The sequence below is a fragment of the Pelmatolapia mariae genome, linkage group LG7 (assembly GCF_036321145.2).
Source record: "Pelmatolapia mariae isolate MD_Pm_ZW linkage group LG7, Pm_UMD_F_2, whole genome shotgun sequence".
NCBI lineage: Eukaryota > Metazoa > Chordata > Actinopteri > Cichliformes > Cichlidae > Pelmatolapia > Pelmatolapia mariae.
Window position 1 is genome coordinate 63,240,374 of NC_086233.1, and position 19,345 is coordinate 63,259,718.

The 19,345-nt window shown below is 44.6% G+C and overlaps 2 protein-coding genes across 2 annotated transcripts; both read right to left on the minus strand.

The window, feature by feature from the left end:
• Positions 1-316: 316 nt before the first annotated feature.
• Positions 317-11,440, minus strand: mmp15a (matrix metallopeptidase 15a). Its single transcript, XM_063480187.1, has 10 exons — positions 10,697-11,440; positions 9,313-9,461; positions 6,786-6,908; positions 6,381-6,697; positions 5,941-6,102; positions 3,902-4,287; positions 3,673-3,811; positions 2,486-2,636; positions 2,296-2,411; positions 317-1,073 (listed from the first exon to the last, which is right to left on the minus strand). The coding sequence occupies exons 1-10, from the start codon at positions 10,808-10,810 to the stop codon at positions 601-603; spliced, it is 2,130 nt and encodes a 709-aa protein (XP_063336257.1). The 5' UTR covers positions 10,811-11,440; the 3' UTR covers positions 317-600.
• A 687-nt stretch (positions 11,441-12,127) lies between these two features.
• Positions 12,128-19,345, minus strand: zpd (zona pellucida glycoprotein d). Its single transcript, XM_063480188.1, has 10 exons — positions 17,698-19,345; positions 17,541-17,592; positions 17,356-17,463; positions 15,710-15,918; positions 15,460-15,617; positions 15,126-15,240; positions 12,862-12,989; positions 12,602-12,785; positions 12,399-12,504; positions 12,128-12,285 (listed from the first exon to the last, which is right to left on the minus strand). Exons 1-10 carry the CDS (start codon positions 17,716-17,718, stop codon positions 12,158-12,160), a joined length of 1,209 nt encoding a protein of 402 aa, XP_063336258.1. The 5' UTR covers positions 17,719-19,345; the 3' UTR covers positions 12,128-12,157.

Sequence of the window (19,345 nt, forward strand, 5' to 3'; positions counted from 1 at the left end):
GTAGGAGGACGAGCTCGGCCTGCTTTGCACGAACACACAAACATTACTGCAGAGACGCAAACTCAGCACAACAGAGACGGCAAAGTGCAAATGATCTGTTCTAAACAGAAGAAACACTGTTGAAGCATCTTAATCAAAAAACATAGAAGATTGTTCTTATTAATGCAAGCAAACGTGTTTATGTGACTGTGCTTCTAATATATGTGCTCTAAAGACTTTGTCTGCATTTACACTACAAATAAATCCCCCAAACGTCCTCAGTCCAGTTGGAATTGATGCAATCACACATTCCTGGTGAAATGTCATTTTAAAGAAAGGGTTTCTTTTTTTTTTTTTTTTTGGGGGGGGGGGTACCTTTTCAGACTTTTGGAGGGCACAGAGAGAGGCACAGTAGAAAAACTTGTGGCCGAGCTAAAGCTCCACAGGCGCTGAATTCACAATTTTTTTATCATGTCACACGAGCAATGAAAGTTCTCCCAATGACTAACAGGCCCATCGTCAGCTTTTTCAAAGCTTCTTTTCCTCTAACGCCAAAAGTAAAAACTGGACGGCTGCACCAGATGAACGACGGATACCTGATCTATCTCTTCGATTCGAGCGTCACACCCAGTCCTGCAGCGAGCGCTTGCAGTGCACCAAGGCCCTCGGCGTCTCTTTGTTCTGAAGAGTCCTGAGGATGGCATAGATTAGGACGAGGATGCACAGGATGAGCACCAGGGGAACGATCACCATAATCAGGGTCATGACCTTTGATTCATTGTCAGCCACAGTCACGACCACGTTCACGTCTTTGTCCTCCTCTTCCTCTGTGCTGTCGGGCTTAGCGGTCTCCTCTCGCTCCGAGTTTGCGTCTCTGTCCCGGCCTCTGTCTGGCTCTTTGTGCTCATCTTTGCCTCGGTCTGAAGGCTCGACCGGTTTGTCTTCCGGCTCGGTGTCTGCATCGGGCTTCGGGTCGGGGACCCCCACGCAACCCATGAAGTCCTTCAGGATGGAGCGGGGATAGCCTTTGTCTGCTTCGGATCTGTGATTGTCAAATCTCCAGTAGTTGGTGCCTTTGTAGAAATAGGTGTAAGCTGCACGAAAGGAGAAAGGAGACATTTTTGGGTCATCTTTACTTGATGCTGATTATACAGCATGCACAGTGCTGATGTTTGGGAGCAAGCCCCCCTCATGTGAATACAGCCTTTCTGGCTGTAGACAATTATAGAGTTAGATCAATCTAACAGACAGTGAATATACGTAGTTATCTGCACAGCTACAGCTAGCTCTCACAAATAACGAAGAGGCTCCGTCCAAAGATACCAAAATAAATTCACTCATCACATCTTATTAGTCAAATCATCAAAACCAGGAATTTATGGTTTTCCAGGGGTTACGTGCCGACCTCGTCGTGTTCAACAGAAAACCTGCAGCGACGACCGGTGCAGAAATAATCCTGCTAACTGTATTTTTTTAACTTGGTGATAGAACTGCAGTGCTATGAAAAAGTATTTCCCCCCTCATGAGTTTGCATTATTGTCACAATGTTTCAGATCATCAAACAAATTCTAATAACAGAAACTTTTTCACAAGGTGGACTAATAAATAAAATCATCATTTAAAAACAGTCTTTTCTATTTACTCGGGTTATTTTTCTCTAATATTATAAACTTGTTTGATGATCAGAAACGTACGAGTGCGACAAATATGCAAAAATAAGAAAGAAATGGAGAATCGCTGCGCTGTACATTCAAAAGTTCGCGTGCAAAGAATCAGGAAAGATTTCTTTTCACACAGCGCGCCGCTTTGGCGACGGCCAGGCCTGACTATATTAGTCAAGTATGCCAAATTATTGGATAAAATAAAGCCAAAATGCAATATATCCTTTAAAATATGTCGCCTTCGTGCACTTATTGACAACATGCTGCAAGAATAAGCAGACAGATTCTTCTCAGGGTAAACGTCTGTGCTAAACAGGCTGCCTGCACAGCGTCTGTGATTCGACTCTTACTGAGTGCATTCAGAGCTGCTCCGACACAAATCTCATTTCCAAAAGGAAGGACGGGCCAACCCACAGACCAGCGCTCTCCTTCCTCTCTCTGCTTTGTTGCTCCGGCTTCACTGGTTCCTCCAACCTTTCCTTCTTTCCCTCCCTCCACCTCCACCCTGTCTGCTCTGTCAGGCTGTTCTCTTGCTTCCAACAGTGAAGGCAAAGCTTTTGATGTTTGCTGTGATTCTCATAAACCGAAGCTGTTGGATGTTCCCACTGCTAAAATAAAACCCAGGCAAATTGCTCAATTTAAACTCCTGACTTACCCCCATCATCGCTGAGGAAGGCTCCTTTAGGGGAGGGAGGGATCCTGCCCCATCTGCTAATTGGTTTGGGGAAGTCGCGGTCTGTGGTCCGGGTCTCCTCGTTGTATCGCCAGTACCTGCGAGACAATAAGACGTATTAAGATGTCTACGCGGCATTAAAACCTCCGCGTTCCGTGTATCCGAATCATACCTGTCTCCAGAGAAGAAGTATGTGTGTCCGTTGGGCTCCCACCAGATAGCTGTGTCGATCCCGTGTGGAGGAACGCCTTTTCCATAGTGATATAAGGGCTGTGGGTACCCTGGCATCACGTCAGCCTCCCTGAACACCCAGAATCTGTCACCTGTAGGCACAGATGGAGACGATGCTTTGTCCAAAGAAACAAAAGCACACCGAGTCGAGCTTTCCCGCACACCGAGTCGAGCTTTCCCGCACAGCTCGTGTTTCTGACACGGCCAACAGAGGGAAAAATATAAGGCAAAGGTAAATCTGAGGAGAAGAAAGGAAGATGAAAAGAAGCTCATGGTCAGCACACATGGTATACATCAGGAGGTTTACTCACTCCAGAAGAAAAGCAGAAAAGACAGGCAAGGTTGAAATGGCATGCATACACACATTTTCCAAGATTTCCATATGTGAGGGGTAACTCCTCTCCTAAGCCTGATCTTTGGACACACTTTCAGCCACTTTCCGCTTCTACTGCCAGGCTGCTGCGCCGCGCTCCAGTGCAATAAAATGTACTGAAGTGTCCGAGCCTGAGCTGCTCTTATAGGATCATTGTTTTGGTTTCACACGGACAAACTGCAGGTCAGTCAGTCAGAAGAAATCTGTGATCAGAAGCTGCAGAAATCCTGAAAAAGCACAGTAAAGCACCACAGCTGCTCACATCTGGAGCAGCGCAGCCAGAGAGGCTGATGTAACCCCCTCCACCTCTTTCATGAGGCCGTTCGGGGCTCAGCTGGAGCGGAGCGGGGCCAATAACAGCTGCCACGCTGCACAGGCCTGTTCAAAACACCCAATGAACTCATAAACACACTTTAATAAATGCAAACTCGGTGCTCTCGTTCAGTTTGCAGCAATCGTGTCATAATGTTTTATTCTTTTGAGGGGAGTCTTTTCTTTTTCTGTGGTGTTTTAAACATTTTTTACTCAAATCCATGTGATTCAGAACCTTGTAAATCAAGTTGTGCAGGACAAGAATGCAGAGTTTGCATTGAACGGTTCATGTTAAGCATCGAGCAGGGAGCTAAACTAGAATAATGTTGAGCCGAGGTTTCCAGGAAGGTTTTGACGTAACACACTCGCACACGCTGCTCAGCCTGTGGGCGACACTTTGTGGAAGTGGCTGGTTTTATTTGGAATAAGCAGCTGTGACGTACCTTTAAAAAAGACAAATTTGCCGTCGTGACGCTCGTACGCTGCGTCAATGCCGGTGGGGAGACCGTTCCAGAATACAGATATCGGCATGGGGTAATTATCGAGGACGCGGTTCCTCCGAACCCGCCAGAACCAACGACCCTGCAAAAGCAAAACAATGATGCACGTCTTAGTTACTTTCCCTTGCATGACTCGAACGTTGCAGCTGTGAGCAAAGCCCTGTTTGTTTACCTTGAAGACAAACATCTCCCCCCTCAGCATGGTCACTGTATCAAAGTCTCCATCGCAGATGTCAGGGGGCTGGTTGTCTGGCAGCTTGGGAGGCTGAGGAGGAGGAGGACGAGGGATGTCTTTCCGTGGAGTGACGGGTTCTGGCACAGGCGGGGATTGGGTGGTGGTGGAGGTAGGGAGGGTGGGAGGCGAGGTGGGACCGGGGCTTGGTTCGGGTTGGGCCGGAGGATCCGGGTCGGCGTCCGTCGGGACGCGTGGGGCATCGGCTGGAGAATAAGTGGTGGGCTCTTCTTCTGGGACGGAAGGGGAGGTGGGGGAGTCGACGCTGGGTTCATTGTCAGGGGCGAGCGGAGAAGTAGGCGAAGCATCTGTGATGAGAGGAGGACCTTGGGGAAAAAAAAGGAGGGAACAGGAAAGGCTCCAGTCTGTCTGTGTGGCATTAGACATTAATACTTTCTTTAATTCACTTCCTTTCGACTAAACATCCTGCGGCAGAGTGAATGCAGTTTTCCATTTTGTGACTGACTGTCACTCTGCTGCTGCTTGGTGGAAAAATCTGCTGGTTGCTAAGAGAGGAAAACATACAGATAAAGACAGTTATGCAATAGGTATCAGCTGATGGGCTCGAAGATGTGTTGGTTACACTGGACCAAAGGTCAGAACATATCAAGGCCAGTATGTGAAGAAATCCACCATCTGCAGCAGTTTACAACAAAACAACAAAACCTCAGTGCTGCCAAATGAGAACTGAGGCCATCGCAGCAGATCACAGCACAAAGATAATGTCATTAGTTTTCTTCTCTTAAATTCAGCTGTATTTCAGTGGAATAAAAACATCACATTTACGAAAGACCCTAGTTGGCCATTATCCTCACAGGAAAACAGGACTCGCACTAGCGGGCGTGTCTGCGTCTCTGCACAAAGAAAGGAAAAAGCTCCAGGACGAGGCTGACTGCCCGCCGATGTTACAACATTTTTGGCTCCAAAGGAAAATCCATCCCAAACCCAAAGATGCCAGCGAGTGTTCTCAGCAAAATCTCAGGCAGCATTCACTCGTAGCCAATCAGGAGGAAGCTGTGAGCAAACGCCATAATGAGCAGCATTTGGATTTATTCGGGTCATGTGACTGACCACATGGTAAACGTAACATTCGCTCTTGCTTTAAGCTCAGTTTTGTATCAACCATCTCCAGGTCAGAGCACCAAAAGCTCCGAGCTGTTACTCGGAGGCGAAGGACATTTATATAAAACAGCTGATGTGAGAGAATCAAACATCACGGGATATAAAATCAAAACAAGCATGAAACCTGCGGAAAATCCTCATTTTTATCTAAAGCAAAAGAAATGCAAAGTTCATAAATCATCAAGTGTGAACAATTCATGTCTGTGGTTTTAACGCAGCGCGACACGCCGACAAATGGCGTCTGTTAGTTAACAATGCCATCTATTCAGGAGGAAGAAGATGGGCTCATCATAATGGAATGCATGACATTCTGCTTCACTGCGCCGCCTGCAGCTGCTGCTTCCTGTATCCTCTGTAAGGATCCAGATGTGACGTGAGTGCGATGTAGCATCGAAACACAACTCACATTTGGCTCTAACAGTGCAGTGATCAAAGCTCAGCATGAAAACAGAAGATGGATGAAACCCATCTGAGGATGGTGAGCCCGACAACACAGACAATAAAGAATAGATGGAAAGGCTTTCACCGCACGGGCAGATTTGAAATGTTAATCATGAAAGACAAAATAAAGTTTGGGGCATTTGCTTTTAGATTTAATAGTGTTTTTCAATAAATACTGCTAATATGCATTTAAATAGCCCCAAACACTGGACTGGACCGCTGTGCAAGGATTCACCATGAGGATAATGAGCATAATTTCTAGTAATATCCATAATTTCCAGAGCACTGTGGGGTTTTCACATCTCTTCTGCATACACAGATTTAGAAGCTCTGCAGCCCAAAGAAAAGAACATCTCATGCTGGTAGAGATAACTATTTGTATCACCAAAGACATCCATAGAGCGCGTTCTTCTCACCATATATGTACTGTATGCCTCTGATGTCATCCTCATGGAGCGTGAAGTTCTGTGTGTGGACCCACTGGTAGAAAGGAGCCATTGTGGCTCTGGGGTTATCCGAATGCTCCAGACCCAGAGCGTGACCGAGCTCGTGAACCGCAACCAGGAACAGATCTATACCTGCGAGGCCAGAGAGACAGGCGTAGCTGTGGGTGATCTGCTTTAAGTGTGCACAACAAGGAAAATGCACATTGCTTTATGGTTGGTGCGCACACAAATGAACACAAAAGGCGCTGAGAGATCTCGGCCCAAACATTTATCACTGCGGAGTCAAAGCGAGTCAGGTCACCGAGTACGACTGCATCCTTCCAGGTTGCCTCCCAGCTGATATCGACCGGCGACTGTTCAGAGAGAAAGTTGAATTTCTCACATAACCAGAGAAAAACAAACCCACTGACCTTTTGGGTTTTCGTTGTCCAGTGTCCAAGGCTCATCTGAATCAAAGTGTGTGTCCCCACCTATTCCCGGTCCGGGATAGTAGGCGTGGGCCAGAGACCCACCCTCGCCATCGAACAGTGACATATCACCATGGAAACCGGAGGCAAACAGCAGCAGGATATCGGCGAGTTTCGTCTGGCTGCCGTTGACGCCGTTTCCAGGTGGTAGCTCCTCAAAGGTGAGCGGCGTGACTCGTCTCCAAACACCGAAGGCTTTGCGGATCGCATCGTACGTCCGTTCCTCTCCCAGGGACGGGGGCATGTTTTGGTCCATTATACTGAAGTCAGAAGTAAAATCGTATCAGAGCTGCCCTGTGGAGCACTTTTATTTATTGCAGTCTGATTGTTTCATTTGGTGCTGGAAACCTGTAGGTGATGTGATCTTTGTCCCACCGCTGCCCAGTCAGAACATAGCGCTTCTTCCGGGATCTGTCAACCAGATCCTCTGGCTTTCTGTCAGGGAGGCCACAACGAGGCCGCCGCATGGCCCTGCACGCACACACACACACACCCCCCAAAGTTCTTAAGCTTTAACAAGACAATAAAGGATTTCTCAGTTCCACATAAAGCTGGATGAGATTAGCTTTCTCATTTTCACCAGACAAACCTAGAAACATGTACAGTCAGGTCCATAAATATTGGGACATCAACACAAGTCTAACATTTTTGGCTCTATACACCACAATGGATTCCAAATGAAACGAACAAGACATGCTTTAACTGCAGACTGTCAGCTTTTTTTGAGGGTATTTACGTCCAAAGCAGGTGAACGGTGTAGGAATTACAACAGTTTGCATATGTGCCTCCCGCTTGTTAAGGGACCAAAAGTAATGGGACAATTGGCTTCTCAGCTGTTCCATGGCCAGGTGTGTGTTACTCCCTCATTACCCCAATTACAATGAACAAATAAAAGGTCCAGAGTTCATTTCAAGTGTGCTGTTTGCATCTGGAGCCTGTTGCTGTCAACTGCCAGGATGAGATCCAAAGAGCTGTCACTACCAGTGAAGCAAGCCATCATTAGGCTGCAAAAACAAAACAAACCCATCAGAGAGATTGCAAAAACATCAGGCGTGGCCAAAACAACTGTTTGGAACATTCCCAAAAAGAAGGAACGCACTGGTGAGCTCAGCAACACCAAAAAACTAGGAAGACCACGGAACACAACTGTGGTGGATGACCAAAGAATCCTTTCCCTGGTGAAGAAAACACCCTTCACAACAGTTGGCCAGATCAAGAACACTCTCTAGGAGGCAGGTGTATGTGCGTCAGAGTCAACAATCAAGAGAAGACTCCACCAGTGTGAATACAGAGGGTTCACCACAAGATGTAAACCTTTGGTGAGCCCCAAAAACAGGCAGGCCAGATTAGAGTTTGCCAAACGACATCTGAAAAAGCCGTCGCAGTTCTGGAACAACATCCTATGGACAGATGAGACCAACATCAACTTGTACCAGAGTGATGGGAAGAGAAGAGTATGGAGAAGGAAAGGAACTGCTCATGATCCTAAGCATACCACCTCATCAGTGAAGCATTGTGGTGGAAGTGTCATGGCGTGGGCATGTATGGCTGCCAGTGGAACTGGTTCTCTTGTATTTATTGATGATGTGACTGCTGACAAAAGCAGCACAATGAATTCTGAAGTGTTTCGTGCAATATTATCTGCTCATATTCAGACAAATGCTTCAAAACTCATTGGACGGCGCTTCACAGTGCAGGTGGACAACGACCCAAAGCAAACTGCAAAAGCAACCAAAGAGTTTTTGAAGGGAAAGAAGTGGACTGTTTTGCAATGGCCAAGTCAATCACCTGACCTGAATCCGATTGAGCATGTATTTCACTTGCTGAAGACAAAACTGAAGGGAAAATGCCCCAAGAACAAGCAGGAACTGAAGACTGTTGCAGTAGAGGCCTGGCAGAGCATCACCAGGGATGAAACCCGGCGTCTGGTGATGTCTATGTGTTCCAGACTTCAGGCTGTGATTGACTGCAAAGGATTTGCAACCAAGTATTAAAAAATGAATGTTTGATTTATGGTTCTTATTCTGTCCCATTACCCTACACCGTTCACCTGCTTTGGACGTAAATACCCTCAAATAAAAGCTGACAGTCTGCAGTTAAAGCACATCTTGTTCGTTTCATTTGAAATCCATTGTGGTGGTGTATAGAGCCAAAAATGTTAGACTTGTGTCGATGTCCCAATATTTATGGACCTGACTGTATATCGATGCAACTCTTGGGAACTTTTAGAAACATTCCCCAGCTGGCTGCTGTAACCTGGACTATTCAGCAAAGTGGAAAAGTATGGGCGGTGTTGTGGTGGTTTGCACCATTGACTCACAGTGAGAGTTCAAATCCAGTCAGGGGCCCTTCTCTGTGGAGTTTGCATGTTCCCTTTGCATGATAGTGGGTATAAGGGGTTAGGTTTATTGGCAGTCCTAAATTATACCCTCCCCTCATGCCCTACGATAGCCGGGACAGGCTCCAACTCCCTGCCACTGTAAATTGGATAAGTGGAAGAAGATGGATGTATCCCTCAGTTTCCAGGCTTTATGAGCAGCTAATCTAAGATGCAGGTCTTTGTAGTTTCACTACAAATCTACCATATAGACACAAACTGACAGTCTTCACACTTGACAAGAAAACCACAAAATAAACAGCGTTTCCAGCTGAGAATTTGCAGTAAAATTATTTTGAAAATCTTTGAAGGAAAAGCCAGTGCTCGGAAAGGATTTGGGATATATTTGGGATTTGTGCCTGGAACTGTCATTCCATCTATCCCACACACACAGAAGTTGAATTTATAATATGCAAATGAATAGAAAAAAAAGTCTATACAATATCCTTGAGCTCTCTTTGTGGTGACTGCTCTCAGCACGACAGATTAAGAGCTTACGCGAGCGTAGCAGAGTCCACCTTCCCGGTCACCTCCAGTCCATACAAGCGCTGCATGTCGCTGATAGCTTTGGACATAATCTGAGCCGACTGCATGGTGGACATCTGCCTGCTGGCTTGAGACAGGTAGCCGAATTTACGAAGCCATGCCTGCGTGGAAAGAAAATAGAAGAAGTCGTCAGACTTGCTTAAGATAGCAGGTCTCTGTGCTTGTGCATCAGGAATGCATGGTGTATACATCAGCATGACAGCCCCAGCTGTTGGAAGAGCAGCACTGTTATGCATCTGAGGAGTCGGAGAAAAGAGAAAGTAGAAACATAAACCAGATGGCTCGCATTAATACCAGGACATTCCTGCTGCTTCATTCCTGCGTTGACAGCCAAGATGGGGAGAGAGGACAGAAACGGGGAAACTGACATTAAATAAATTGCATGTCAGTCCTGTGGGTACACCAGCTAAACATATAGCTCTGCATGAGTGCCTGAGGTCTCTGCTGAAAGAAGCATCACATGTTGTGAATTATTCTTCTTCGTTTCATGTTTGATGGCACTGAAACTGAGCCACGAAGTCACAGAACAGGCAAAACAGGATGATGGCTCCAGATGGGTGGGGGGAGGGTCCTGATGTTAGGTAACATGTGACTTTTAAGAAGCCTCAGCAGGAGAACATGAAAAAAAACACACACATGCAACGCGGCTTCATGCGTGTGCACTGAGACAGAAAATCCTTAGAGGCTTTTTGCATAGCAGGACAAATCTTAACCAATCAAATGTGTCGACATGAAGCCGGACGGGCCAAAGCACTCCAGAGAGAAACACTTTCCTACAGCAGTTTGGTTTAAGTGACAAAATAAAGTTTGAATAATGTCCCTATTAAACATTTAAAAGCAGTGCTTAAAAACACATTTAATTAGCCTTCGTGTTGTGTTTGGTGGATAAACCTTTCCGTGCACTTCACTTCTTGTTTACAGTTAATGGTATATGATTATACACTCACTAATAAATAATCACAGGTAACACGGTTCATCAGTTTTCCATACAACACATCAAAGTCATTTCCAGGTGAGTTTCAAACTTTTACAATGACTGATTTTCACTCTGCAGTCTAAAGATGCCACTTCAGACACATTATTACCACTCAAAGGTAATACTCGGATCTAACTGTTTCCTTGTTAACAGTCAGATGTCGGTCACACCTGCAGAGTTGTTATCTGGTAAGAGGACAAAGGTCAAACGACCTCCCTCCGGTGGAACAGCCCGCCTGATGTTTTGAATCTGTAATTATGCAGTTAGACTGTTGAAAGCAGGATGATTCATTTTAATGTGCAGTAACAATGATTTAAATAACAACATGGCAGTCTCTCCCGTACGGAGCCTTCAGCGTACCTCGGCGCTGAAGTGTTCTTCCTCTGGGTCATCTGGCACCGCGCTGCACAAGACCAGGGTGAGTAACGACGCGGACGTGATGATGATCTGAGCCCAGGTTTGTTGGGATGTCATCCTTCCCTCGGACGCAAAGACTTGTTGAGTGGCAAATATCAAACCAAGCAGCTTCCTCCGACAAGCAGATGCGCACAGGAAAAAAGCTGCAGGGTTTATTCTCTTCCCTGGCTTTTACATTTAACTCCTGCGGAAAGTGATCTATCGAACCATTATTGTTAAGCTGAGAAACTTAAGGCACTTTTAAAACCCCGAGAAAACAAAGTGTTTCTACTCCATTCTTAGTCGATCCGGGACAGCTTCCCTCACGGAGCATCCAACTCTTTGTTTCCTCATACAGAGCTGATGCAGCAGAAGTCCTTGCCCCTTTCTGACGGTCACAATGGCTGATCGGCAGCTGAGGACTCAAAGAGAAATCCTGCTGAAAGTCTCACAACTTCAAGCGTCCGAGCACCGAAATGAGCGCATGAAAAGTAAAGTACTTGTTGCGCTGTTTCTGGGGTTACTGCAAAAACCGACCGCAGTAACCCCCCAAAAAACAACCCGAGGGAGAAACTGTTACTTCATCACTTTCCCCCCACTGCAGAAATCGACTTCTTTACGTTTGAACCGCGCAGGATGCCTGAGCCCATCATCGGACAAAAGAATCCGCGATAAAATATCTGTTACTGATTTCCTGTTAAGACCTCCCCCTCTCATGGTCTCTTCACCCCAGCAAAAGGCCACATAAAGTAGTGGTCAGTCTGCCATCTGCTGCTGTTAATGGGACGCTGCAGCAGGTCCACGTGACCACAGCCATTTATTTAACTATATAAAAATCTTCACGTAAAACACGCATCGTGTTCTTTAAAGTCCTGAAAATAAAACGATTAAAATTCGCTTTTTCTTTAACAAAAACAATTTCCACAGATACTAGAGAGTGGCGTCACAGATATTTAAAGCTACTGCATTTAACAGGACAGTTTAATTTCATATCTCCATAAATTTTGCTGCCTTCATTAATCGAGTTAGGGAGAAAATTAGATATTGTGAAATATCTAATTTTGCATTCCTAATATTAAGCTTTCCTAACAACACTCACCCTCCAGTTTACAAACTTGCCATAAGCTTGGTTGCTTTTGTTAATGATGAGCCCACAGGTGTCTGGATCTCATTTTTTGCAAATATCATAAGTTATTAATCTCTTTTGGGCTCACGAGGCATCATCTTAGATCATCATCTTAGATGAAACTTGATTTTTGCTTAAAGGTCACCAGTTCCTCCTGCAGCCAGTTGACACCCACAGTCTGCTGTGAGAACACTTGTTATGGTCGTCATAATAATAAAACAAAGGAAAAAAATACCAAGACAGAATAAAAAGGATATGCACATTTTAATGTTTTATTTGTGCTGCCAGCAGCATTGTCATCAGTGCTCCTCTATTTTCGCTAGCCTCTTTCTGCCAGCCTTGGCCACAGTGATGAGGATGATGAGGAAGAAGCCGAGAGTCCACACAGCTGCTACGGGCAGCACCACCGCCAACAGCACACCTGAAACTAATATGAAATTTAAAGAGAATAAAGGAACTTGTTTCTCATTAGCAGAAACCTGCTGATGCTACAGGAGCAGCAGGCAGAGTGTAAAGATTAATATAGAAACAGGAGCTTACTGGACTGAGATCTGTCTGGTACTTCGATCCTGATGGGTCCATAGGTGAGGAGACCCTGATCGGGGTCTGCTCTCACTGCTTCTCTCTTACTGATCGAGTTACAATTCTGAAAAAGGTCAAAGATGATGAGACGGTAAAAATGATGCACTTCATCTTGTCCACACACTCCTAAATCGCCCTCAATAATAACAGCAGCAGCTCACGGGAACGCAGGACTCGTGGTCGTCCAGCTCACACAGCTGCACGGTGCAGTGCAGGTAGAGGTCATGGGGATCTGCTGTGAAGCGAAACATGTCGAAGCTGTAGCGGACGGTGGAGTTCTGCCCATTGCGTCCAGACTGTCCCTCGGTTATATTAAGGAAGGAAACCGTTTGGTCCTTCACGCACCTGGGACGAGAGAAGCCACTGGATGTGAGGAGTTCATAGTTCACGTGCCACAAACAACACAAAGAGAAGTTCTGACCCATTCTGAAGCAGAAAGTGAACAGATCCCTCTGTAGAGTTCGGCTGGGGATACTGTGTGGCCCAGCACTCGCTTACTCGGAGCAGAAATAACTCTGCAGGCTCCATCATTGTAACCTCGACATATACCTGTGCAAAATACAAAACAATTCACTTTTTAATTACTATTTGGTTCTTCAGAAGGCACTTAAACCAAGACAATTTTCTAAGAATAAATGTCAAAATTCCCAATCTTCTGATTTGATTCTTTGATGGCAGAGAAAGGATTGGCCTGCTATTCCCAGTTGAGGTCATCTCTAATGGGAGTGCGTGCTTACAAAGGCAACATCAAAGTCAAAGCCACCATCAGTGTGCAGAACATTAGCTGGGACTAATTTCACCCCGAGCATAAACTCGGCTAAAAGTTTCATCCCTTTAAACCTCATTTTCAGCATTTAGCCTGCACCACACAGAGCCTGAACGGTCAAACACGTGGTTCTTGAACTCTGTGCTGGGAACCAGTTGTGGGCAACAGAGCCACAGCAGGTGAGGCGTGGATGACCATAAATATGGTTTTTGTCCAAAATCCTTGAGCAACCCCTCATTTCTTTGAATTTTGTTAGGAAAATAGGACAGATTTATTGAAACGTGTAAACATAAACGGAAACATTTGAGGCAAAGAGAGTTTCTACATTGTCAACCAACCTTCTTCAAGGACATTCAGAGCTCCTCTTTGGATGTTGGCTGCCTTTTGTTCCATTGCTTCAGTAATGTTAAGATCTGGAGGCCAATCACCAACCAACCATGTATACTTTCACTGCATTAGCAGTCTTTGGATTCATGTTCATGTTGAAAAATGGAGCTGCTGCCAATCATAAGCTTTTCAGATGATACTGCAAATCTGATGGTACTTTTCATATCGCTAACAACATTGACAAGATCATCAATACTACTGAAACCCAAACCATAACGGAGCCTCCGTGCTTTACAGATGACCTTAGACATCCTGGTGTGCTGCTCTCCAGACCTCGTCTGTAGATACTGATGATATTTGGATGCATCACTCCATGACGCCTGTTGCTACCGTTCTCATGTACCTTGGCACACCTCAGTTTTTCCCTCCCTTGTAAATGCCTTCATGACAGTGGCTCTACCACTGAGACCATTTTTAAAGAGGTAAACGGTTCATGAATTACTCAGCTGAAGAACCAGATGCTTCTCTCAGGTCTTCACTGGATTCCCCCCCCATTTGTTAAGGACATGACTTTCATGTATTGTTCATCTGCTGCAGATATTTGTCTTTTAGCCCGGTCAACTCGTTGTGTCTTCCACCTCAGTACACACCACTCCAAGATGTGCAAACCTCCCCCTCAAACTGAGCCTTCTTTTCTCAGTTTGAAGTGACCACCCCCCCCCTTTACCAGGGCGTTGGTGTTGTGGGTCCAGGTGAGATGGAAGGAGACGTGGGTGCCCAGAAACCTGAAGGTGGAGACAGATTCCACCACTTATAATGGGACCTGTCTGTGCCTCCTGAAGTCCATTATGAGTTCTTTTGTTTTAAGGACGTTCAGCTTCAGGTTATTTTCTAAACACCAGCGGGACAGGTTCTCTACTTCCACCCTGTATGCCGTCTCATCTGCATCAGAGATGAGCCCAACCACGGCGATGTCATGGTCAAGTATGCCAATGAAACCCCCGTGATGTTTGCCATTTATTCCTGTTTTCTACTATCTATATTGCATTCTGGCACCGTTGGTGTGGAGCACCCACAATTCTATTGTACATGTACAATGACAGTAAAGGGCTATACTTTTACATTGGAACCAGGGCACATCAGCATTGTAACCTGTGCATAATCAAATTGCTCTTGGGCAGGTTCTGTCCAAGATAACAGATCAGCATTTACAAAACCACCAACCAACAGTCTTGGAAAATGGCACCACCATTCCAGCTGGCATCATGAGTCAGACCGTGGTCAGGAGGGCAGCAGTGCTCAGGATCTGTAGTTCTCTGTATCAAACAGACTGATTTTAGCACTAAACCCTTCTACTTGTTGCCATCAGATATGAACACAATCCTATTAATCAATTTGAGTAATATTTCTACAGCCTTGAGTGCATGTTGACTAGCACTATTATGTACCTGCTTAGCTCAGTTGTTGCATAAAGGCAGGGTGCATCACAGTACAGGCCCCAGGTGAATTTGAAACCTGCTTCAAACAACCACAAGTCCAGCCTTGTGTCAAAGCATCAGTCTCATCTGTGACTGGTTAAAATCTTAACCCACCTTGTCTCGGAGTTCAATGGTTGGAGAGCTCGTGTAAGGTTTAGTGTAAGTGTGGTCTGTGTACAACATCATCCGTATCTTGGCTTCAACTTCGTCTACTCGCATCACCGTCTCGCTGCACGTAAACAGAAGAAAGTCAAGAAAGGCGGGTTGTTTGGTGGCTCTGAATACTCAATGGATAGAAAATCATTAACTCATTGCAAAGATTTCAGCAGACAGGTTTCAGAGGTCCATCAATTGAAGAGAACAGACTTATTACAATGCTCACAAAGGCAGCTTAAATAAAATGTGAAGTACCATGAATGGAAAAGATTTGTATATTTTTGCCCCTCACCTGGAGATTGGTGAAACTGAAAAAGGCAGACTGACTCTTCTGATGAATGGATACACGCACGTGAAATCCATCCTGATAACTGGATCTCTAATGATGTTTCCAGTAACCCGAGGGTCTGACCTCACACTCAGGGAAAACCAGATGTGAGTTAAATTTTTCTGTAAGGGGACAATAAAAGAAACAAAACATTGAGGTGCTCATCCTTTTCTAGGCTGACGCAGACATTAAATGAATTGTGCTCGAGCGGCACCTCAAACGGCAGTCCCCCACAGGTCACATATTTGTGTTTGGAAACCCTGAACACGTAGTACGGGACACCGTCGACATGCTCTCTCTTAGCGCCACAAGATTTGTTTGGCAAGTGAAGCGATTCCAGTGGCACGCCGTGATACTCGAAGAAAGCTTCAGCTGCTCTGATTGCTACGTGGTCTTTACCACACATAACCTTGAGATGTGCATCTGTAAGAAGCAAACGTCAGTGAGTCTCTAGAATAAACACACACATGGTATTAAAGGAAACGGCTCACAGTTGTTGAATCACATCTGAGATTCCAGTTTGTTCGTGTAAACGAGAAGTCTGTCGCACACACAAAAGTTAGCCATGGAGTCCCACAAGCTTCTGTGCTAGGACCACTACTTTTCACATTATACAACCTTCCATTAGACAATATTATTAGAAAACACTGCATACACTGAAACAAAATGTCATATCAGTTGTCTAAAAGGCCTGGATGAACTTCATTTTTATTCCATCGTTTCCATTTTACTTCATTGTTTTTAAAACTCTAGTTTTTATTGCAGTTAGTTTAAATGTCTTCTTACACCAAGCTTTAGTTAACTGTAATAACCTGGGTTATATCCCACCTCTTGAAACACGTCAGATAACAGGCAGCCCTGTCATTGTTTGCTAGTTACAAATATGACTATATCTCAAGTTTCTAGTAGAAAATTAGGAAAAAGTTCTTCCACATCAAACCATAATTTGACTGAAGATTTCTTAGGGGGCAGTACGCAGTACTCTAAAACACTAAGTAAAAATGAGCACACCTTCAGAAGATTAGATTAATTAACATCAGGCTTTGCTGAATGAGACGGCAAGAAACGTCACAGATATTGAATTTGCTACATAAGAAAACACGAGCCTCCAATCGGGAAAAGCACTGTTAAAAATGCTGTCAGAAAAAGAAGCATCTACACGAGTCAGGAGAAAGCTGTGAGTGGGTTGTTGCATATCAACATTTTAAGGTAGAAGAACCAGGGAGTGGGGGGGAGAGATCCAAGTTTGTGGCAGTAACAGATGGAGAAGCAGAAGGATACTGCAGAGTGAAACGTGGTGGTGGAAATGTTTAAATCTGGGCTCGTTTTGGCTACTCTTAAGTTGTTCGTTCTTCAGAGACACACTCCACCCTCTGGTTTGCGGATAAGGATTCATACCACAGAAGTAGGATAATGAGCCCAAACACACCTCGATCTTTGTGAAATTGGACTGTCACAGGCTGCCCTCCAAAAAAACCACTAGATAATTATGTTGGAACAAGACATGGAAGACCCACATCACAAGGAAGTGGGTGTAAGATGACTTGCAGAACAGTGTCAGTGCAGCTAAATGCATGCTGTCACAAACCAAATGCATGATTCGAAAACTCATTTTTCACAATGACAAGCTTTGAAATAATATTCTAAGAGATATTAGCACCGAGATCAATCTGAGAAGTCTTTATGCTGATCTTAGACAAGTCTACATTTTTGTACTTGTAATGATTTAATCTCCAATTCAAATGCCCTAAACAGAATCAGCCCAACTCAGCATAATTCTGGGGTGCATTCAGTTTCTCTTTGACAAAACTGATAATGAAATGCATTGAAATAAAAGTAAGAAAAGACACGAGAGCCTACTTCGGTCACACTTGTCAGCATAAAAGCCGAGAGCACATTTGCAGCTCCTCTGGTCTTTAGACAGGACGCATCTTGTGGGGTCAGTGCAATGCTCCACACTGCAGGTTCCTTAGAAAGGACACAGTAAACGAACTTGATAAATCTCCACGCTGAAACACATCTCACATTTTTTTTAACCTTCTTACCCTCAACCCCGTCCAACGTGAACCCGAGGAAAAGCAGCAGAGCCACGGGAAGCTATTTTGAAGGAAGGATATTTCCGCTTTTACTCTTTTTATCCATCTTTCTTTTCTTTTTTACACTAAAGGACAATAAAGCTTTGGATGTTTTGCCCGGGCCTACCTTCAAGCCGGTTAAGCTCATTGCAGTAACGATTTGTGGGTATATGCAGGATACGCTGGCGTTATATTTGCAGTCAAACGAGACGTCCTTCTCCGCTCCGTCGTTACTTCACCTGCCGGTCTCCAATCAGGAACACCTGCTGCGTTTTTCCGTGGAGGGTTTTGGAGCTTTAACCCCGCTGTTTGAACCCCGAGAATTAATTCGGCTAAATATGTCATGTTTAAAATGTCAAATAAAATAAAAGTTTGGTGCCATTTCTGAGCACTCAGCCCCACCACGTCGATCTCCTGCGTTTTATTGATTAACATAAATAATATTCTGATAATAATTATATTTACATTTTATAGTTTCACGGTTTCCCTTAAAACAAAGAGAAAGAAAATAAAAAGAGGCAAAACAACACAAACATATTTTTTTAGTTCCTTCGTGGATGTGCTGATAAAATTGGTTGTATATATCAAGAGGTTTCCAGCAGAGGTCGCTATTGCCACCTCAAAATAGTTCCGTGCTTTGTCATCTCCATCACCGTTTACAGTATGAATAAAAACGCCGCAGTCACTCAGGTGACTTAAAGTTCGGCTCTCCACTAAAGTAAAGACTTTGAGCCAGATGCATCTGGACACTGGAAAATCACTAAAACCACTTTGATTCCATATTTGGACCACTGTGGGTACAGAAGGTTTTAGTGTCAGCAGGTCAAAACAGTGCGGGGCTCCTGCATGATGGGCCTGTGGTTGGAAATATCTGTGTCTCCAGGGAAGCCATAAGTGGGTCAGTGCATTTCCTTCTGTTCCAACTCGTCACACCCCGAGGCTGGGGTCCATACTCTCAGGCATCACTGGCCAGGCCTCCCTTCTCTGCTGCAGAGGCACGAACAGGACCGAGGAGCAGGTTCTTTGTCTCTGGTTGTTCAGAGCTGTACACTTCATTTTATTATTCCAATCTTCAGTTTTGCAAAGTTGAGTAGATGCTACATGATGTTACAAAACCTCTGAGGAAAAATCAGCTGAAATCCAGCAAAGAGCAGAGGCCAAAGATTTTTAAATTACTGATAAATAATGGCTCGGCACACGTCACATTTTGGTTTGAGATGAAATACTGTTAGAGTACAAAGATGTCCTCTTTTCACACTGTTGGTAATTAGCTTTAGATTTACAATGTAGGCATGTGTTCTCTTGTCTTTGCAAGCACTTCTGTGGTGAGGAAAACTAAAATAAACGGCTTCAACGAAGAATCAGTCACATTCTGCTACATTTGAAAAGATCTTTTCTGTGTTTTGATGCCCATTCCCCCCTCTAGCTGTACTAGGTAATACAATTCACTGTGTTACTTTGGCTATAATCTCAGTCAAAGAGAACAGAAAACATACTGGAATTTATTAATGGACCAAAGAGGGAATCTTATGCTTTACAGCTTAACGCGGTGAGTTTATATACGATTTCATCAAGCAGATGTACACCTGATATCAGAGTGAATTTGACTAAAATAACTGAAAAAGAAAGAAAAAATGATCTCGGCAGATTTAACTGACAAAAACACGTTCATTATTTTTCCTTTTTAAAGTACACAAATGATCGTTGTAGGACTGAAGACTCTGAGCTATCCCAGCTCTGCTCCGTTTGGCTGAAGCGGGTCCTCGTCTCGTCGG